This window comes from Protopterus annectens, chromosome 5.part0 (assembly GCF_019279795.1).
Source record: "Protopterus annectens isolate FY-2018-M chromosome 5.part0, PAN1.0, whole genome shotgun sequence".
NCBI lineage: Eukaryota > Metazoa > Chordata > Ceratodontiformes > Protopteridae > Protopterus > Protopterus annectens.
Window position 1 is genome coordinate 693,790,719 of NC_056735.1, and position 24,109 is coordinate 693,814,827.

The window sequence follows — 24,109 nt, forward strand, 5'->3', positions numbered from 1 at the left end:
TAACAGTATTTTTAACAGATATGAGAACTTATATACATTTAGCTTGGATTACTTGAATACGTTTAAAGTTTTAGATTATACAAAATAAAGTGCATAGTACATTATTTAAACAGGAATAGCATCCGTTTAAACTGCTGTTCCTTAGTTTTAGGAAAATGTGAACACATACTTCAAAATTTAAAAGTAATTTTATTTGTAACCAACCCAGCTGTTTGCTAGAGTTCATGTAAAAAACTGCCATTATACAGTTTCTTGAAACTTTTTACTGTATTGCATGTGGTTGTCTGTAGCAAGTGACGTCTTCAAACATTGCCAAAAATAATTCTGTGCCTGGGGATTGGTAGGCCATTGTAGGACAGATCTACGGCAGAGTCTTTTCCTTAGTTTCAGATATTTTGAATTCTGCAGAGATTTTTCGAGCAAAATTAAAATAATCACATCTTTTTTTTCATCCAATAACAGTTGATGTGCCATGTAAAATGTTGTCTTGAAATTTCCACTGTTTAGATATTTGTTTGTAAGTACAAAAACAGTTTTTTTACTTAGTCGAATGCTTTGTGAGAGATTTTCCATCACTGGCTGACCTGGGACCCAGTCTCTCTCTTCCAGGCACAGATTAAAATTCTTGTCTCCTTGTTCTTCCAACTTTTCTCTCAGTTCTTTTAAAACCCAGTCCGACACATCAGAATCAGTAATATCATAAGCAATGTAAGCATCATAACAGGCATTCTGTGAAACCATTGAATTATAACCTTTCAACTTTGCAGAACAGAAGTGATAAATGTACCACACATCCCAATAAAAAAGGTGGCTTGTAATTGATATTAGGAGAAGACACAAAATGAGTGATAATGATAAAGAATGCAATATTATAGGAATGGAGTTTAGTTCACACGAATAAAGATCTAATAATATTACACTTTTACCTTGATGCGCTGCAGGCCCACTGCATGTAACATCTGTAGCCAAGCGAGGAATGTTTACTGCTGTTTGGTTGATCCACCAAACAAACCATACAGCATCACATGTGCATAAGAAGTGATTCCCCATGAGAAGCAACACTTCAAGATGATTTAGGACATCTTCTGGAAAGCTTGACTGCTGTATAAATTGAAGTTTGTTGTAACTTAAGTCAAGGTAAGATAGACTGAAAGCATTTCTGAGAAAATGAGTAGTTAACTGAGGAATTCTATTCCTTCGTAAGATAAATTTATTTAGACTTGTGGTGCAATTTGAAAGTTCACGAGGAACTGTTCTTAGAAGATTGCTGCTAAGATCAAGTGTTTTCAGATTAGTAAGATAAGGAAGCTTGCCCCAGTTAAAGCTTTGGAGTTTATTTCTCTTAAGAATAAGGTCTTCCAAGTGTGGAGGCATATTTTCAAAAACATCAGAAGGCAAAAAACTAAGTCTGTTTTCTGAAATGTCCAAATGTTTCAGAGCAGTGAGGTTTTTAAACAGCAGAGTGTACCTTCTATTCCCATCCCTCCATATCACATCTAAGCGGTTTCCAATAAATTCTAGGTGTCTCAGTGATTTACTTCCCATTTCAGTACTTGTAGAAGTAGAAATGCCATTAAAGTTCATATACAACTTCCGTAACTTAGGAAGATTATTCGTAAAATTTAGCATGTGTGTTATACCTTCTGCCAGAAAGTAGTGACTATTACGACTGAGGTCTAATACTTCCAACTGTTTAAGTTCACGAAATGCTGCAGAATAAAGCAAATCAATGCGATTGTCTGAAAAATCTAAATATTTCAAAGTTTTAAGATGCTTAAACTCAGTGCCATTGAAAGACTGACTTAGAGCATTCCCTGATAAGTTAAGACATGAGAAGATTGTAAGATATCGAATGTCTACTGGGTTAATAAAAAAAATGTTATTTCTGCTAAGATCTAATGTTTTCCCATAACGAGTACATCCTTTACCATGCAAAGGTTGAAATGTGCCAGCTTCCTTTTCCTTTGATCTACAGTTACGTCCATATTCGTCATACATAAAATAATGGGCTTCTTGAACTGTTCCACTATAGTACTGCCCTACTGTCCTGCTACTTGCAACACAAGAATCAGAAAATGATTCCTCGATGCCAGAAGATGGAGAAATTTTATTCTCTGAAAGATTTATAATTTTAAGAGAAGGAAAATCTTGAAATATACTAAGGTTAGCTGATTTTATGAAATTTGTCCCTAGATCCAGGAATGTCAAGTTTTTAAGGCTTTGCAATGGAGTAAGTTGACCCTCTTCAAGTTTGTTGAAAACATATCCTTTAATTCGTAATATTTTAAGGGAATTTAATTTACAGAAATTTGATGACAGATTAAGACCAGTAGCATATACTGACAGCTCATAATTAAATGACAAGTCCAGTTCTTCAAGACTGGTAAGATATGTTAAGAACTCGGCATTGCCAATCTCTTTTATCAAGTAGTTTCTAGAAAGATCTAAAAATTTAAGATGTTCTATATGTTTAAACCAGTCATATGGTATACTTTTGAGTGAATTACTATGAAGACGCAGCATTTTTAGTTTTTTTAATGAATCAAAAGCCTGGGGAGAAATTTGTAAAGGAGTATTGTCTGGGCAAGGTGTACAAGGGAATGGAGAATTGTAGCAACGTGGGCAGTTGCCACTTAAATCAAGGATTTCTAAATTAGAAAGATTCTGAAAATCTATCTCAGTAATATTCTGAATCATGTTATTGTAGAGATAGAGTTCTTTTAAACTTCTTGGCAAGTTTTCAGGAACTCGACTAATATTATTGGATTTAAGAGACAATATTTGCAAACTGCTCATGTTACTGAAAGCCAGTGGATCAATAAAATATGTTGTATTGCAAGGGTTGCGATAATAACAGTTTTGGCCTAGATATAACATTTTAATGCTTGATAGTCCTGACAGATTGTATTGATTAACAGAAATTATGCTGTTGACTTCAAGACTCAGTAGTGCCAGAGAAGGTGGCAGCTTTTGTGGAATTTCTAAGAGCTGATTCCCATCAAGGTATAATGCCTTCAGACTGTTTAATGATTTAAAACTTCCTGTCTCTATATGTGGTCTTTTGGTGCAAACATGGTCCTTAGGTCCTATTATAGGAGGTACACAGTTGCATCTAAAATCAATTTCAATCAGATTATCCAGTGGAGCAAAAGAGTCCATGTTGATATCTTGTATGTGGTTTATAGATAGAGTAAGGTTAGTGACGTTCCTTGGTATTCCCTTTGGCACGCTTGTGAGCTGTCGATCAATGCAGTTAACCTTTACAAATGCACCATCACTGGTTATGTTCACATCACATGGCAAGCTTTTAGGGTACCATCTGTCTGCAAGTAAATTTATAACAAGAAGCATCAAGAAGAAAATGTAGAGATGCCCATTTGATTTCTTCCTGCATACCTAAAAACAAACAAAAAGTAGGTACACAGATAAAATGATGTTGTATGTGTGTTATACAATAATTTTTATAAGATTGCTAAATGTCAACATAGAAAAAACATCATTCTTTTATATCATGGCAAAGCTTCAGTCTGAATTACTATTATTATTAAGTTGTAGCTGATCCCTTTTATGTAATTGAATGGTAAACTTCTAATTGAGAAATCACACTAATTTCTGTAAAACATATCTGAATTCATAAACACAAGACTATCCACTGGATTCGGCAAGCCCTGCATGGTGCGTAAACTAGTGCAGGAGCTCCAGCAGGCAATATGTCTGCCGTGCGATCCAGGAATAAGCTGTAGAGACCTGCATGAGTGCTCCTACTAGGCCTGCATGGACTCAGCCCCTGTATGCAAATTACTGCATTTGAAGGAGAAATCCATGCAAATTAGGTGAATTTGTGATCCAGGAAGCTGGAAACCGGCCGTACAGGACTAGTGTAATCTGCAGAAATGTACTCCGCCAGTAACGGAGTACATTTCTGCAAACTACAAAACAGAGCCATGACAGCTCCAAATAAAGGGTGTCTATGAAGTAGAAATCATGCCAGTGTGGCATGGAAAACAGTTGCAAAAATAAAGAAATCAACTTTTATTTTTTTTCAGCCGATCTCGGCTGTTTAAGCATAGGGCAACAGCTCGCAAACGGGATTGGGCAGAAAATAAGAAAAAAAAACATAAAATAAGCATTCTAATCAAAATCACTATTTTGCCATTATACTCAATGGCAGGTAGAAGACAACATGGCCAGTGAATAGTGGTTGCTAAGCGGGGAGGCTCAGTGTGGGACCTGTAACTATGCATCAGCAGGCAATCTTATGCAAATGAGAGGAATGATACTGAATCCCAGATTTCCCCTCAATGCTAGTCAGCACCCAATAGTGTAAGAGCAGGAATAGCTTGGTGCAAACCTAGGAGTTAGATGACATCATGGGGGGTGTGTCAGGCATACTGTAAGTGGATTGGAGCCCTGTGGCTCGGGTTTGCTCTTAGCTTAGCAGAGCTAAGGAAGGGGGTGTGTCTGAGGCTGCCTGGCGCTCTTTACATTGCCTAAGCGGTTGTGCGCGCCGCACACCGGGTTTTAAAGGAAAAAAATAAAATAAACCAAAAAATAGAAGTTCTGAGCACATTTGAGCACTGTGTTTGTGCAGCGCTCCCCAGGGCTTAAACAGGAAGGCAATGGGAAGGGAAAACAGCAGTAGGAAGGTAATCTAAGAGAACTAGCATAGCTGGCAGGTAAAATGTATCAGAATCTGACAAATGCACAGGCAGCAGACCAGCCCACCCCAGAAAACTACTATAAACTATGCAAACACCTTTCTCTCTGTTTTTTCCCACATACTGTACACCACCGGTGTATACAAGTGGGGAACTTTTAACAAACAAAAACAACAAAATGATAGGGGCTGCAGCAGCTATCATACATCAACATGTGGAAGAGGTTGAGGGTGGTGAGGATGAGAATGCTGTCCACCAACCCACAGTGAGGGAGCAGAGAAGGGTGTACAGACCCAGGGTAACCTACCAGGGGCTACATGAGCTGGAGATAGTGGAGCACTATAGTGTGGACAGGGACCTCCTACTGCAAATTGTTGAGCTGTGCCAGCCACGCATGACACACAGAACTAACAGAAGGGAACCCATCCCAGTTGATACCAAGGTATGTGTAGGCCTAGAAATACTAGCCACAGGTACCTCCCAAAGCCCAACTGGTGATATCATGGGGATCTCACAGGCATTAGCATCCAGGGTATTCCACCAGTTCCTGGATGCCATGTCAGCACATGCTGGTTAGCACATATATTTCCTCAACACCTGTGAGGGGTTGGCCAGCAATATGCATCTCTTCCACCAAATAGCAGAATACCCCGAGGTGGTAAGTGCTATAGACTGCATGCACATATGCATAAAAGTACCACCCAGTGAGCAAGGTAGGGTCTACATCAACCGCAAAGGCTTCACCTCCATCAACTGCAAGGTTGTGTGCAATGCCCAGGGCATTATAATGAATGAGTGCGCTCTCTGCCCTGTAAGCTATCACAATTCCCACATCTGGCATCTGACACAGCTGTACCAGAGATTTTCCAATGGGGACATCCCTTACAGTCACCTAATGGGGGATTCTGGTTAAGCAATGGAGCCATGGCTGATGAAACCCATCAGAAATGCACACACACCCGAATAAGAACTCCATAATGAAGCACACGCACAGACCAGAATCATAATAGAGCGTGTGTTTGGGATGCTCAAGTCACAGTTCCGGTGCTTGGACACATCCAGTGGAGCCTTGCAGTATTCACCAGCTACATGTACCCAATTTATCATAAGTGTCATGCTGCACAATATGATCCTGCGGAAACAGCTGCAGCAACAACAGCATGGGGCAGGGCCACACAGCCCCCCACCAAATGCCAAGGCCTGCACAGCCACAGAGTGACTTGGAGGAGGAACAACCTGAGCCTGCCCCAGTAGGCAGATGGATGTGTGCCCAGTATGCCCTGGCCTTGGCAAAGAGGCAACACATAGCACATACACTGACACAGTAAGGACCCAGGGAATGACACCTCTCTATGACTCACACATACAGTAAAAGGGATACCAAACATGACACTACCTGTGCTAAACCATGTATAGGGAGTGTACTATGTGCATCCAACATAGGCAGCCCCCAGCACCATCCTCAATATTGGCATACCCACAAGGTAAGTCACTGTCCTTACCAATTGCTGATTGGAGTAGTATGTGTTGTTACTTGTATCTATGGTATGGATGTCAGCATGCAATAGAATCAGGTGGCTGAATGGTATGCCAGCAGATAGTAGACACCTATAGTGGCAGCATGAGATATGTAACAAATATGGGTGTCACCATAGTAGCCAGAACTACACATGGTAACAAAACCCACTGCAGGAAATGTGCTGGGCCACATGTGTGTCCATATGACACACACATCTAGTCAGGGAGGTTCACATACACAACAACAGTGACAGCCAGCAGGACAGGTGTAGACAAACACAAAGGCTGTGTTAAGGCCACTGAATTGCCTATGGGTAACCCCCCAGGCCTACACAGACAGAATACAGCAGGTGAGGCAGTGGGATGTTAGTTCTGAAGGGTAGGAAGTCAGAAACTAATATGTAGGTCAATGAAACGTAAGACCTTTAGTACACTGACATGCCTCTAGTAAGCATGATAGGTTAGAAAATATAATGAAATGGAGTAGCTGACGTACCAGTACAGTCATAGCAAATGTGTACAAGTGTCAGGTGTGCCCCCCAATCCTGTGTAGCAATGTAGAAACAGTCAGGTGTGCCCCTGCCCCATATCCTATGTATACAGTAGTAACAGTCAGGTGTGCCCCCCAGTCCTATGTAGAAATATAGTAACATGTATGTGTTGGCATAATACCAGTGGAGCACAGATGCCCAGAGGTGGCCAAGGCAGCAGGCTAGACTGTAGCATTTGCACAATATGCAGGTATGTGTGTCTTAACTTGGTGTGTGTTTCATATTGTGTGAGAGTGGTCAGTATGTATGCATGTTGAGGTAAGACCTGGTGGCCATTGCCCACTACTGCTGATGACAGGGCCAAGTCCTCACAAATGCAGTGCCAAAGATAATCCCAGCAGTATAACACATGCTAGCAGTAAGCCATTGTAAATGTATGGCAGTAATCCATGTCACCATCTGAAAGATTGACATGGCATGGTTGTTGGGCTAGATATACAAGCAGTACACAGGGAAAAGTACCCCAGACATGCAGTATATAATGTCTAACTGTGAAATGGACACACGGTTGGAATTTTACATACAGGTATGCATCACATTATGTGGGCCTGTAGTAGGAGATACCGTTCTCATCTGCCCAAGCACTTGTATGTTATAAAGGTGGTAGGACTGATGTATTAGGAAACAACTGATGTACCTGCACATGCCAGCATAACTGGAATGCCCCATGCATATCTGTGCATCAGATGCAAGTAGCGTCCATAGCACACATGTACCCAGCTCACCCAAACACCACCCACAGGTGCCTCTCTGGTCATGTCACTAATGGGTACAATATGACCCCACCTGTATATGGCAATAGCAAAAGAATGCAGCATGCAGTGCAGGTGTCCCATGCAAGTGTGTCCCTAGCCGTAGGTAGCACCCTGCCAACAGCCACAACACCTGATGAAGATTGATAGAAAGTATTGGCATGAATACCTAGCACAGCTACCCTGTCATCCCAGGGGAATATACTGTATGGCGATCTAAGACTGTAGGACTGACAGAATGCAACAGCCTGCCACAGCTGGCCCTCATCAACATCAAATGGCCAACAGGCCTCTGCCAAAGGCCTGTGTCTCACACGTACTGCCAATGCATGTTATGTCATGGACACCCAAATAACAACATAACACACCCACATAAGCCATGTGGACAAACCACAGTAACATGTCCACCATGTCCCACTGCATGAACTGTGGTCCAGCACCAAAACACAGCTCTATTGAGGTGATAACCTTAGGGAATGTATCAGAGAATGTATGCATAATGTATGGAAGAGGATAGAATAATAGAGGGGGAGGTTGGAGCATGGGCAGCATGGAATGTGCAAGGTCCAACACAGCTGTGTGCACACACTATCCCTGGCTGCAAACACATAAATGAGTGGCTACATACCTGCCTGTACACCACAATAGGGATAATGTCCTGACTCATGGCCCCTGCCTCTGGGTAACCTGTGTAAATCTGTACAGCTGTGAGGTATTGCCACAGCAAGATAAGGCCATACTGTCATGTCGATGGATGTACAAGTATGGGATCCTCTGCCAGCACTGTACCAAGGTGCTGAACCTGATACACAGACCCTGCAGCAAGTGCCTGCAGCTCCATCTCCAGAATGGCATAACTTACCATGAATATGTAGGCATCTTCCACAATACCGGACACAGCTGCAGTCACCCTTGTTTCCCAGGACATCACTGTGAGCAGGAATCTCCACCTGACAGTACATGAGGACATAAAACATCACAGTGTATAACAGTACACATGTCTGAATATCTCTGCTAACACCAGTACCATGTAGCAGAAGCAGCACAGACACAATCACATACAGTACACACTGTCCCCTGCACAGGTTGTCCCCATATTGACAAAAGATCTATGGATACCCTGCAGACCTGTAGGTGTACAACAAAAAGATCTGCACTGGAGTACAAACTACCTGGAATGGATCCACACATTTAATACAGAAGGGCATCCTGGGGCATGCTCACACACTTAGAGAAATGAAGGCAATGTTAGACCAAGAAATGAAAGCAATGTCAGACAACAACATACTGAAAGGTCATACTGGGCATGCTCACACACTTAAACAAATAAAGCCCATTTCTGCAAAAAAAAAAACAGGGGACCATACATATCTTGACAATTGCAGATGTTAAGCATACACCCCTCAGTATGCACCAGTCATGCTTTGCACACACACAGTGAATAGGAATACAGACATATATCCAAGGATAACACATTATAATAATCCTAAAGTAGACATACATAGATGTGTGCAAGAAAGTGACTGTGACAAAGAGCCATCTATCATGAGGCTCGTCCCACCCAGCACACAGCCAAATGGCAACAACCACATGATGTGTAAATGTCACTCACTGTAGTCATTAGCCACTGGTATCCATCAGCAATACAGAATATGTGGTGCAAGTGCTAACTGTGCAACATGACTGTACAAGGCAGTAGTCATCTAGCAGCTGAATACAAGTACCTGCAGAATATAACCTTGCGTGTGCTTGCATGTGGTGTGTCACCATCTAGATGAATGGATTATGGCCCATGCACACACACTGCCCTCCCCATAGCTTTACTATGACAAGCCTGCTGATGTCATCCACTTTAAAATACACCTTTGGGAATAGAGTAGCCCAGTAACCTCTGTGATGCATCTTAAAACTGCATAATGCTGTAGTGTGGAAAACTAGTTAGATAGGAGTTCTAATCCCAAACATGGCAACAGTGTGTGTGTCTCTTTCTCTGTAGGGAGCAATTCTTTTTAGGCTAGTCACACTCACTCCAATTGAAATGCCCTACTTTGGCAAGGCTGCTGATGTCATTCACTGTGAAATACACCTTTGGGAAAGATGTAGACCAGTAATCTCAATGTCGCTTCCTATAACTGCATACTACTGTAGTGTGATAAACTAGTTAGGTAGGAGTTCTAATCCCAGACATGGCAACTGTGTGTGTGTGTGTGTGTGTGTGTGTGTGTGTGTGTGTGTGTGTGTGTGTGTGTGTGTGTGTGTGTGTCTGTCTGTCTGTCTGTCTGTGGAGGGAGCAATCCTTTTTAGGCTAGTCACACTCACTCCAATTGAAATGCCCTACTTTGGCAAGGCTGCTGATGTCATTCACTGTGAAATACACCTTTGGGAAAGATGTAGCCCAGTAATCTCAATGTCGCTTCCTATAACTGCATACTACTGTAGTGTGATAAACTAGTTAGGTAGGAGTTCTAATCCCAGTCATGGCAACTGTGTGTGTGTGTGTGTGTGTGTGTGTGTGTGTGTGTGTGTGTGTGTGTGTGTGTGTGTGTGTGTGTGTGTGTGTGTGTGTGTGTGTGTGTGTGTGTGTGTGTGTGTGTGTGTGTGTGTGTGTGTGTGTGTGTGTGTGTGTGTGTGTGTGTGTGTGTGTGTGTGTGTGTGTGTGTGTGTGTGTGTGTGTGTGTGTGTGTGTGTGTGTGTGTGTGTGTGTGTCTCTATCTGTGGTGGGAGCAATCCTTTTTAGGATAGTCACACTCACTACAATTGAAATGCCTTACTTTGGCAAGGCTGCTGTTGTCATTCACTGTGAAATACACCTTTGGGAAAGATTTAGCCCAGTAATCTCCTTGGCACATCCTATAACTGTGTACTGCTGTAGTGTGATAAACTAGTTAGGTAGGAGTTCTAATCCCAGAAATGGCAACTGTGTGTGTGTGTGTGTGTGTGTGTGTGTGTGTGTGTGTGTGTGTGTGTGTGTGTGTGTGTTCCTTTGTGTAGAGAGAAATGCATTTTAGGCTAGTCACACTCCTGTAATCTCCGTGGCGTGTCCTAAAACAGCGTAATACTGTATTGTGATATAGTACATCAGTAGGGGTTCTATTCAGTGTAACAGTCTACGGTCTAAACAGTGCAATGCTGCAGTGTGATATAGACCTCTGGTAGGGGTTCTAGTCCCACACATGCCAAGTGTGGATGTTTGTGTGTGTGTTTCTTTGCTTGTGTATCACTCACTGCAGGTCAAATGCCCTACTTTGGTAAGGCTGCTGATGTCATTCACTGTGAAATGCATCTTTGGGAAAGGTGTAGCCCAGTAATCTCAGTGGCGTGTCCTATAACAGCATAATACTGTATTGTGATATAGTACTCCGGTAGGGGTTCTATTCCCACACATGGCAATTGTGGATGTTTGTGTGTGTGTTTCTATGTCTGTGCAGGTAGCTATGCTTTTTAGGCTAGTCACATTCATTACAATTCAAATGCCCTACTTTGACAAGCCTGCTAATGTCATTCACTCTGAAATACACCTTTGGGGAAGGAGTACTCCAGTAATCTCCTTGGCACGTCCTATAACTGCTTAGTGCTGTAGTGTAATAAGCTAGATAGGTAGGAGTTCTAATCCCAGACATGGCAGGTGTGTGTGTGTGTGTGTGTGTGTGTGTGTGTGTGTGTGTGTGTGTGTGTGTGTGTGTGTGTGTGTGTGCCTGTGTGTGCGTGTGTCTGTGTTTGTCATTCGTATGCTGTGTGGAGGTGGCTGTGAGTGTGTAACAACTGGACTCATTGTGAAGCGGGTTTTGCAAATTTCTTATATGGTGGCCCTAGTATATGCCACAATGTCCACCTTACAGGGACAACACATGTGAAATAGCCAAATGGCTGTGGTGCCAATTCATACCCCTACATGTGACATCAAGGCCTGACGAACAAAGTTAGCAACCCTTGTACTACCCAGAGAGCACTCTCAACCCATGTCTCATGCACAAACACACTTGCCTAGGGAACAACATCTATGTTGGTAGTACCCTGCATATTACCCACAGATAGTAACTATGGTGTGATTGCAGTGGACTGCAGAGGACATGCAACCTGTCCATCAGTCCAATAGGCATGTACATGCAGGCAGTGCACCTTCACTAAGTTTCCTACTGGACACCTGCAACACCCTTGGTGCCATCAAATATGACCCACGAAGGACATACCATGTATTAAACACATGCCTTGTATAGACAGATGCCACTGACACTAGGGAATATCTGTATAAAGCTATCAATGTAGGTGTAGGGTAAACCTGCTGTCCATTACCAGTTCCAGCCACATGAGGCCAGGGCTGGCACATCTGATGATAACAATCTGTGTACACAACATGGGCCAGACACCCCAGGTACAGTTACACTTGTCACTGTACATGCATGTGGGACATGTGCACATCTCAGACACCATCCATGTCATGGACTAAAGAACACATACATGGCAAGCAATGCACAGCAATGGCCACACACAATAGTTACAAAGGTGACTGGATGGTGAATACAATACTGACCTGTGTGGGCCAATCCAGACACTACATCCCTTAGCCACACTGCAGACCATTGTCATGTGGCCTGATGCCAAGGTATACCCATCACCTAGCCTTGCATAGCCATCTGGCACAGTCAATCACTACACACCCGTGAAGCAATGCACCCATGCATGTCAGTACTGGCACGCTGTGTCTATGTGTGTGGTGTATGATACTTATCACCACATTCACACTCACTACAACCCCCATTGGCATACTGAAGCATGCTGTCTGATGTCAGTCTCCTCCACATACCCTTTGCCCATATAACCTCAGGATAACCCCTGTGGTGCATGTGATACCTGCACAGTACTGTATTGTGGCAAGCTAACTAGTGAGGAGTTGTATTCCTGACCTTGCCAAGTGTGTCAATGTGTGTGGATTCCTGAGAGAGTGTGGCTGTGTTGATGCTGACACCTGTTCATGCAGACAGGCACATGTACCACACCTACCATATAGCTACCATATCACTGTTGCAGATGCCACTCACCATCAGACATACATTTGGAGAGCTCCTCAACATGTAACCTATGTGGCACATCCAATAACTGCATAGACATGTGATAGCAATACATAGTCAGTCAGGGGGTTGATATCCTGTACTGGTAGGTGTGTGACACAAACATGCTTAGGTTTTACTCTCCCACCCCTCCCTGAGTTATCTTTGCCTCTGTCTGCCTCATTCCCATAGTCAATTGCATGGAAGCACACTCCAATATCTAGGAACATCATGCTGGTGTTGGGCCTTTTCATTCACTGTGAGCAGAACCTAGATCTGTTGTTTGGCAAACAGCATCACAGATGGATTGGGGATTTACCTCTAACAACATACACTGTGGAAACAGGCCAACACACAGGAGGAGGATGTGCCTGACATGTTGCTATTCTGCATTTGGAGTAATGTTGGTTTAACAGGGTGTGTGTGGATATTGCTGTTCTACATGCTTTAATACCTGTTATGACAGTGCTATGTTTCTGAGGAAACCCCATCTGTAGGGTCATCTGCAGACTGGGCAGTGTGTGGTGCCTTATGTTTCTTCTGTTACCCACAGATCACCTATCTGTGAATGGCAGAAGCATATTGTGAGGATTGCAGACAGTACATGGTGACAGACATGACAGTTACTGACCTCATATCCCTCATAGGACATATATCTCAACACACTCTGTTACAACAGTAAATGTATGAGGTTATCACAGCAGCATGTCAATATTGGCCCTGTGTTTGTACCTCCAGCCACAACTCTGTAAACCTGTGTACATATGTCATGCAGTAAGAGGTACATATGTCCTGTACACCAAACATTATTGACATCATATCTGATAACAAGCCAGTGGGATATCAGACTGCGACACATGTTATGTATAGTAGAGGTTCTCTTTGAGGGCATAACCTGGGCATACTGTGGTTGTGTGTACAGTACTGAGATCTGTGTACTTATGCTGATTGTTGACAGAGTGTGTGTATTGTGAGTATGTACCTTGGCCTGTGTACAGACTCTGGTAGATGTCATTGTTCATGGTCCTGTTCTATCTGATGTCACATGTTGCACCACTGTATGTTACCCTATCGGATGTATTGTTATTATTGGACATGTTTGTATAGCCAAACACACACATGTCCCATACCACAGACATGCATTGTACCACACTGTGTAGTGGCCCAGTATATGTAGGGTCAGTGTGTGAGTGGCACATATGAGGATTATGTTGATCAGATATTCCATATACTGTAATATTACACTAGCTACCATATGTGGCGGTGGCTGTGTTCACATTGGTTGTCGTTATGCATTTTCACACAGGTATCTGTTACTCTGTGCTGTGACATGCCTGTATAGCCTGCTATATATGCAGGTGCATGTGTATTCCCCCAAAGAAATGTAGGCCAGTGTTGTGGCTGTCTGCCTGTAGCCTGCACAGTGCTTTGTTACATGCCTAGCAGCTTAGTGTACTCACCCAGTGTGATGTTATGTCCAGATACTTTCCAGATGTACTGCTGCCAGGCCACCATAACAGTCATGTATGTCAGACAAATCATTGGGATGCTGTACAGATGTATGCCACTAACTAGTGGGTAGTATGTGGCCATGGCACCTCTGTACCAGTGGTTATTATGTGTCAGGACAGACAGGGGGTTGTAAATGCATAACCTATGGAGGCAAATGTACACCAGTATTTACGTGTTATACCCATCTACATGGCTGTTAACATTCACATTGTCAGGCTTGGTCTACATGTCTTGCACTAAGGGGTTCTGTGTATACCCCTGGAGTGACCAGAGTGTGTCATACTATCCACATTTGTTGGCCATATCTCTGCTGATGTCCATAGGATCATTACTATGCTAGCAGTGGTACTGTACTGTGATGTTCTTCGGATGTTTGTAAGTAGCCAATGGCACACATGTTAAAAGCAGATGTGACCTCCCACACACATGTCTGTGAAGACAACCCATATCACAGTAGCAATAGTCTACATATATACCTGTACTACATATCTGACATCCCCATGCACTAAGAGGATCAGATAATTGGGGCTGAGGTAGGGCTCCACTCCATGTTCAGGACATATGGTGGGCATATATGTTTATATAATTATCCATATATTTATATAGATATATACACATATATATATCGACATGCATAGATGGATATGTGTGTGTGTATATATATATATATATATATATATATATATATATATATATATATATATTTATATATACATATAAACACTCAGATATATACATATACACAGCAATATATGTCTACACATATACAGCTAGAGATACATATGCGCATATACATATGGATATCTCCATATATATTGACAGTAATACGGATATCAGAATAGATATGTATGCACATATAGTTATAGATATCTACAGATACAGCTACATACATAGGCATATCTATATACATAGGATGTGCATACATATATAGCTATATATACATATATATATATATATATATATATATATATATATATATATATATATATATATATATATATATATATACACATATATGTACATACGAAGAGATGTGTACATGGCCATATATATGTTGCACTATACATATGTGTATACAGACATATGACTGAATATACATGTGTATGTACATGTAGGCATATATCAACCTATTATATGTAAATATCCATATTCCTGTCATGTGTAAACCTCACGGTTGTGTATACTCTCCCAGATGTATCTCACCGTATGTATCTGCTATGTGTACATTATGTTAACACAACATATGTGATGTAACAGTTATATTAATAACAAGTACTACACAATAGTGGTAGTAAAGGCAATTGTTCAATACTAATCAATGTGTGTATTGACAGATATATTGGGAAAAACAATAGCTGTCTTCACAGTGGTCATAGTGTAGTGGTTAAGTGATGTGACTTTAGTGTACAGGGTTCAGGACCTAGAAGGGCTGTTCATTTTGTTGATGGGCAGAACAAGGGCTGTTGGATATAGAGTGGTTAAGGCAGTTTTGAAAGTTTTAAGCATGTTTGCGTGGGTTTGCACAAAGCTAAGCGATGCTATGCTACAGGTAAATGTACGGGCGCTTACACACTATAGGCTTTGCTTACCAGTGCACAAATCAGCTTAGCTGTTATATTGGAGCAATGTTGATACCTGCTAAGTATGGTTTAGCCTTGGTAACCAGTTTGCACCACCCAGTCTAATAACATAACAGGGTAATGACAGCTGTAATAAGTGTATGTAATGCCATGTACAATACATGTGCCTATGTGCTGTCATTACAGTAGCAAGGGGCGTGAGTGTCATGTCTGGGACACAGATGTATATGAGGCCTGAACAGCACTGTTATCCATGTGACTTTGTTACATACAGGGTTAGTAGCCCAGGGTATGTGCTGTCACACTGGCATGTGGTGTATGATGGCGGTACTGCGGTTGACAGTGCATACCCATGCAAGAGTAGAGTGCAAAATGTAGTACTGACAACAGGCCTACCTGTAGGCATAGCTGGACTCTGAGCCCTCCATATTGTATCCCTGGTGTGTGAGCTGTGTCACAGTATATAACCCCTAGTGGGTAATGATCCAACATGTGGAATGTAACTGTAGACTACCGTCTGTACAGCACATGATAGCAAGGGCTCCTGACATGTAGTTATGACATACATATTGTTGTCAAATGTCTGTCTATCAACACATTCATCCTACGGCATAGCTACTTGCCAAGCGGATGAATGTCAGTCCCTGTACAGATGTGCAGATGGCAGGTATCCTGCTGAGATATGTACAGGCATCCTAAGCTTGATTGACACTGACATGTCTGCCCAGCTGTGTAAGAACTGGCACATATTGGAGATAACACCTTGTATGCACCACATGCCACAGATACCTCCACTACACTACCACTGCCAATTGAACATGCCTGGGTACAGGTCTCCATCACAGACACTGACCATGTGTTGAAATGTATGTTGCATGCATGTTGACTTGATCACCTCAATGACCATGTGCAGGAGGCACCTGGCAGAATGGCTGATACATGTCACTTCCACCCTGAGGGTCATCACAGTAGTGTCTGTCGATGGCTTGCCTGCTGTCACATGGCAGGTGGCAGGATACCACTGTACACACAACCCCTACACAAACCATCTCACCTTGGACAATAGCTAGGTACACAGCTATAACCACCTGCAGAGATGCACCCCAGTACTGACACGTGTATGTGTGAATGACTGAGTATAGCAGTGTCTGTGTGCTAGCACACCTGTACGTGAGAATTCCTTGAGAGCCTTCACAGCCACCACAACACCCATCTCCATAGACGGTTGTGGCTGCTGCTGTATAGGATATTACATGTACCCTGTTAAGCTCCTCTCCATACTGGCAACACGAGCCTTGCAGTACCATCACAACATTGTTGTACAAATGGGTTGATAGGCATGGGATACCCATTGTGCTCTGGCAAGTATGTGTATGTCTGCATGTCTGTTTATCTGTAGGGTACAGCATTCCGAGGCCACATACTCCTATTACAATACCCATTGCCACACGGTAGAACAGATAACATTGTTGCTGCCCATCAGTGAGGCATGACAATGCGACACCCTGCTATGTGTGTGGCATGTGCATTAGATGCATATCCCTGTAATACCACTGTTGGGATCTACAATGGGTTGTATCACAGTTGTGGCCAATGTGTGATGGTGGGTATATCAGAGTGTCGTCATGGGTATCATGGAGTACAATATCCACTGGGGGATGTGGGTGCTGTGTACACTGTCATTACATCAAGGTACATCCAGTATATGTCCCACATACCACATTATGGTTACTACTGTCACCATCAAACATACAGGTAACTGATGCCACATTTCAGGCCAGTTATGCATGTGCTGTGTGCAGCCTACCTGTAACACATTGGACACACGGTCAAGTTAGTTTGCTGTGATAGGCCCTGGTCTCTTGGATGTGTGTCTGCCTGTTATGTTTCTGTTAATGTGTATATGAAGGTATGTCACACTATGTATTGTCCATGTATACCCATTACATCCCCATTAGCATACTGTACATGTCTGGGGATATTCTGCATGTAACACATAACCTGGAACACACCTCACCCTAAATGCTGTGTGGTGTGTGCAATGCAAGCCACACACTTAAGTATCATTACATACCTAGGTAGGGGTCTAGTCCCAGTGTTGCCAAGTAACAGTGTGCATGTTTGTGGATGGGTCTACATCAGGTTGCAGAGTATACATGCCCCAGTGGGTCACCTGTCAATGTGGCACAGGCAATAACTCTTATACTAACCTGTGACATGTGTTCAACTGTACCCCATATGTGTCACAGCCATGGTGTTACCACAGTGCCATACCCTGTTGTAGAATATGACTGCAGACCATCCCTGTGCTGACACATATACACATAAAATACACATGGATAACATTATAGAGATCACAATCAACCAGTGTAACTAACAGCTATAATGCATCATTGCTGGACGGCTACACTACCTGACATAAATGCATTACACTTTACTCCTTACAACACGTTACACTGCAGTACTGTGGTACACTCAATATAGTCACTGTGTGCATCAGAACTATATTAGCCTGTCCCTGCATTGATGGTATGGATGACAGGGATGTGGCACAGGTATCATAATATGCACAGGATGTGTTGTTGGTTTGACAGAGGCCGAGGATGGGCCATACATTTGACACCATGTGTGTGGGTGAGGGGTGTACTGAGGTGAACTGGGCATGGTGATGTGGTGTGTGTAGGTATGGGGTTGCCCTAGGTGTGTTTATATAGTGTGCGGGTATGCATGCATACAGTTCTGCCATGTTGCTGCCCTATGCAGGTGTTTATGGACAACTACAGACCAGATCCAGTAGGGTGTGCAGTTCACTGCCTCTGCCCATGGACACATGGACTGTGCCTGCCAGGGGTTCCATGGACATGTCCAGGTACAGGCCTCGATGTGCTACTCTCACCTTATGATTACAAATGTCTGCTGGTACCAGGTCCCTCCTGGGACTGGCCAGGACCATGTGCATGTGGCCTGCTGTGGTGTGGATAGCACCCCCCCCACACTGCCAGGGCTGGTACTGCCACTATGGGAGCCCCTTGGTGTCCTAGCACATCCACGTTGACTGCCAGCTGTTGATGTTGCTGGCCTATGTCCACATGGCCGTCACAGCACCCCCACCAGATGTTCAAGCACTGACATACCACAGTGGATGAGGGCCATAATCTCCCAGATCATCTATCCATGAGCTCGGTATAAGCATGGATGGCACCAGACAGTTTACAAAAGTTGTCACTTGCAGTTGTGAGAGCAGCCCTCTGCAGCCTCAGGCCCTGTCTGGTGTAATGTTCCGTATGTGCCTGCACCACCATGACAGCCTGAAACATGTGTCTGCTGGTAACAGCTAAGTCACCTCTGCCAGGGGAATGATGTCCAGCTGCCCTACCATGAGCACCCTGGGACATCTGCCTATGTGGTACCCTGCTGGACATCTGGCTATGCCTGCTGTGACCAGACACAGTAGGCATGGTTACCACTCTTTCCTGTGCACTGCTACCAAATGCCAGCTGTTCCTCCACTATGGCCACTGGTGATGGAGTATGTATAGGCACTGAAACTGTGAGCGGGGTTGTGGTAATTAAAAGGGGGATGTCAAATGATGGCACTGTTTCAGCCCCTGGCAACCCCACCTGTGCCTCAACAGTACTATCATCATATTTGGTGTCTGTATGGACACCAACATTAGATTGCATGTATGGACCATGACCCACCTCGACACCTGTGGGGGAAAACAATAAATGCACTTTAAAACCTGTGCAGCATTGCCTAACAGTACACACACACACACACACACACACACACACACACACACACACACACACACACACACACCATAACGCCTACCTGTCTGTGACTTTACAGACAGTCCCACATATATTTCCATCTGTTCCCCATCCTGCATGACACTTGGTAACATACACACATTGATACCACTCATTAACATATCAGTCCTCTAAATGCCTAGATAAGCAATCACAACACAAGACCTTTTACTACATTACCTGCCTGACCTGTGTGTAGTGGTTTTAGATGGCCTCACTGCTGTCATTCAGTGTTCACCATGTGTATGTCCGGTCATCATGAGCATGGCCCCTATATGTGTGGGCTACTATGTTCACTCCATAATATCATGCACTGGTGTGTCCTGTGTATGTAATGCTCAGTACATGCCAGATATGCTGCTCAATCAGCCTATCTTGTAACAACTGTAATATATGGATACACTCCCTGGTGTTGACTAGTACTTCCCCAGTGCATCTGTAGTTCTGCATACGTGGGTTGTAGGTCACCTCTCTGCTGAATGCTATATTAAGGGTATACCTGGTGTCTACCTTCCCTCTCAATACCTGTTCCATGCTACAGACTTTATTATACTATCAGCTGTCCTGTGATTACATACATGACAAGTAAGCAGTGTATAGCTGACGAGCTATTCAGAAGTCCCAGTTAAACGAAAAGACCGCACAGGCACTAATGCTGAAAATCTCTTTCTTTATTTCTCACACAATAAAAAAATGCTTCTGGTTAGGTTGAGCGCTTTCATCTACTGACGTAGATTTCATCAGAACTGGTGTGTAATGTACCAGTCCATGTCTATGTACTGCATGATCCCAAAGGGAGGTACTGCTGTAGGAACACTCCACAATAACATGTGCACACATGCCATGTTCTCCCCGCAGTTGGGTGGGCATTCAAAAGACATGTGTAAATGACCGTGCCTATGTTAAAGGTTGGACGTCGGGCTGGCACATCAGTGTTCGTGAAAATCTACTGCCAATCATTAGTGGACCAGAGTTCTGCTGTGGTGACCCCTAACCAGGAAAAGCCGAAAGACAAACAAACAAAACATGGCCACCCAGACAAACACACACACATGCACACACGCATCCTACATGTATCAACCTCCCTCCACTTCACCAGAGTGACCTTATAGACAAACTAACAACCCACCAGGATGCATACACACGTACAGGTGATATTGCACAATGATAGTACACACAGTCCTCTTATTACCCATCTGTCAACATGCATAACATATGGTGCAAAACAGCATGCACTGCAGCTATAGTCAATCCATGCTAGCAACAGTATACATGTGTGTGTGATGCATGTGCTGTGTCACTAGGTGATGCCCCTTCCCCTGGATACCACTGCACCCATGTACACAGTATTGCTCTGCACCTGTTCTGCACCTTGCCATGTACTGTGCACCACACCTCATAGGTGTATGACCCATTGCTGAATGTGTACTACTGTGTCAGTTATGTCATCTTTAATGCTCACAGCCCCTATGTTTTTCAGCAACATATACCTGGGATGATATGTGGATAGATGTCATTTGTGAAAGCCTGATGTCTGATTTACAGCTCTTAACATCAGCGGACCATGTATGACCAATCCAATACTCTTACACTGACAACCATCAGAGTATACTGTGGCTATGGGGGGGGGTGTACACACCCTTATTGATATGATGCACCCATCCTTGATCTGCCATGGGACCACATCACCACATATCTTAACAGTATTTGAGCCCGATATGTGACATACATCCTGTAATTTCACATGCAGCATCTACAGAATGTGTTAGGTATGCGGATGCTGACTGCAATGCATTCACTCTGTGTAGACATATGTGTGCACACCCTTATCATAATGGTTTGTCGCACCTCTTGTTATGTGTACTACAGCAGTCACTACTCCTGGCAGGAGTATACTAGCATGGGCCATCTGCATTTTCCAGTGTATGTTCAGTATGACCTACCCATGTCCCCCTAATCTGCATGATTGCAAGGTCTACTCATGTGCACATCCCTTGGTGTTCACATACTGCTATCACTATTGCTGTGGGGTAGGGTTATGTCTGCCACATTTCCTGAACCTGACTATGTGCAGATACAGCAATTCTTAGCATCCTTAGGATCCCTGCTGCAGTGCACTGGTGCGTCATGCTGACAATCCCCCCATCAGCCTTTCTGTAGATGCATGACAAGTAAGGCCTACTCGTGTGTCACTTTGCAGTGTCCCATACACTGAACACCACATATTACAGCCTAGTCCCAGCTGATAATGTGGATCACAGTAATGCCTTATGCCATAGTGTAACTCTGCAACAGTTGCCACTGTCCTACAGGTATATACACTGGTGTTGCACTGTATACGGGTGTTATTCCAAACATGTCCCTACTGTAGACCATGTCTCCCACCATTATGTAGCTCCCTGTGGACACATTCCACAATGACAGGATGTTAGTTATCATGCAAGTGTCTGACATACCCTTCCTATACTCCATTATGGTCACCACTGTGATGCCATGCATTTAACTGCAATAATATGTGCACATGTACAGCATGCAGTCTGAGTAGGTGTGTTAGATGTGTGCATAGAATATGCCATTGCTATTACATGCCCGGTGTATTGGCAAGCATCTACATAAACCATACTCACCAGCTACAGGCTGCTGCCTTGGTGGTATCCAGGAGGGACCTACATAGGAGGGTGAGAGATGCAAAGTCAGTGGCCACACCTGTGACACTGATACATTGTGGGTGTAGCATTACAAAACATCAACAATACATGTCCACAATACTACCACATATGCACATCTGTTTATCACTACTATGCAGCAACAAAATATATCTATGACATGTCAGATATGCATGATCTACCTGTACCGATGCAGATGTATATGCAACAGTGGTCTACTGATGTGCCCTGCGGCCTTATCTGCATGATCCTTGGCCGGTGTGTGGGTGGCACCCACCTCCACAAAGGTGTCTGGGGGTTGGTGGCTGGGCAGATGGGCAGGTGTCACGAGGCTGCCCAGGAGCTCCTCCACATGTGTCAGGGGGGATGGATGGCATGGCTCGCCCCTGTGGTGAGGTGATTCCCCCGGACTGCAGCAGCATACTGACAGGCATTGTGAAGCAGGTCAGATGAATGATGCCAGACCTGCTCGTATCTGTAGTTGTGCAGTCCGACATCATTAACCCTGTGGACTAGGTTGTTCCACAGGGCAGGCTGTTCCTGCTGATCATGGGTGGCCCAGCCAAACAAGATTGCATAGTGCTCTATGAGGTCATTCAGCAGAATTTCATTTTCAGCTGCTGTGTATGCTGGCAGCCTTCCATGGGACATCATGCCTGAAAGACATAAAGATGGACACAGGTGTGAGCAAGTCATGCAGCAAGGTTACCACAGTTCTTAATACACATCACTGTCATCCCCCCACCATATCAGCAACAACAAACTGCACACATAACTCAATAGGTATGGCTACAGAATAATTACCAGTGGGGCAGATATTGTACTGTACCATGCTTTGTGCAGTGTGTTTGTAGCCATGTTCCCTGTGTGGATACTATCATTGCTGGCCTGTTACAGACTATTCACCTGCATGCTATTGTCAGGGCCACAATGGTTCCATATATGCCTGTGTTATGCTTGCTATGTGTTTGCTGCACATCTGACATTCTATGTTATTGGGGTTATCTATGCATGCTGCTGGACATGTTCCAGGATTGTGTAGACTATTACTATGGACATATGTTCTATAACAGTGACACAATAGCATGTATACTATTGACCAGCAGAACCACCTCTCCAAACTCTTCTGCCCATGCTACCAGGCCACATCACATGTGTGACCCACCCTGGGGCCTCCTCATGCACTGGTCCAGCAATACTGTCAGGTGTAACCAACTCAGGGGATTTTGTCCCCCCCTGGGGGCACACACAGACATGCTCCTGTCCCCTGAGGTCAGGTCGAGGGTCTGCTCAATAACGGGCTCCACAAACACATGTGGGATGTGCTACATCACCTTGAGGCATGCAGTGCACATTCACAGGGCCCACATGCTCCTCCTTCTCAGCTGCCAGGCCAGACACCTTCGGGACGTGGACTGCTGTTGCGAGTAGCAGTGGGTGGGAGGCTTGTTCCCATGTGTTCATATTGGGGCCATGGGGCATCCACATCACAGACCACACACACCATCCAGGGTGTTTACCCACCATATGTGTTGCATACCACCCCTGTAGGCTCTCCTCTATACCTACCAACCCTGACCACCTCCACAACAATACCTGCCATACTTCCCCATATTCCCATTCCATACTGCACAGACAAAGGCAATGTGGTCCCAATAAGGGGTTCACATGTGACATACCCATCCATGTTGCACACACTGACAGCTGTAGATATCTGTGTGTATTGCTATGTGTGCTGTTTCCTCACAAATAGCATGCAGCACTATGGTAATAATATAGGGGACATGTATTTACATACATATATGTTTGTGTGTGTGTGTTTGTATATATGTAGACATGTAGACATATATATATATAGGTATGTATCTATGTATGTGTAGATATATATGATGTATATATGTGTTTTATATATATATATATATATATATATATATATATATATATATATATATACATATATATATATATATATATATATATTTGTACACATATGCATATCTATATGTGGGGTG

At 43.6% G+C, this 24,109-nt stretch overlaps 1 protein-coding gene across 1 annotated transcript in view; it reads right to left on the bottom strand.

Moving 5' to 3' along the window:
* Positions 1-240: 240 nt before the first annotated feature.
* LOC122802180 (toll-like receptor 7) overlaps positions 241-24,109 on the bottom strand; it is a 43,427-nt gene continuing 19,558 nt past the window's right edge. Inside the window, exon 3 of the mRNA XM_044071849.1 lies at positions 241-3,396. Coding sequence (XP_043927784.1) covers positions 241-3,396 — 3,156 coding nt within the window. The remainder of the gene's footprint in view (positions 3,397-24,109) is intronic.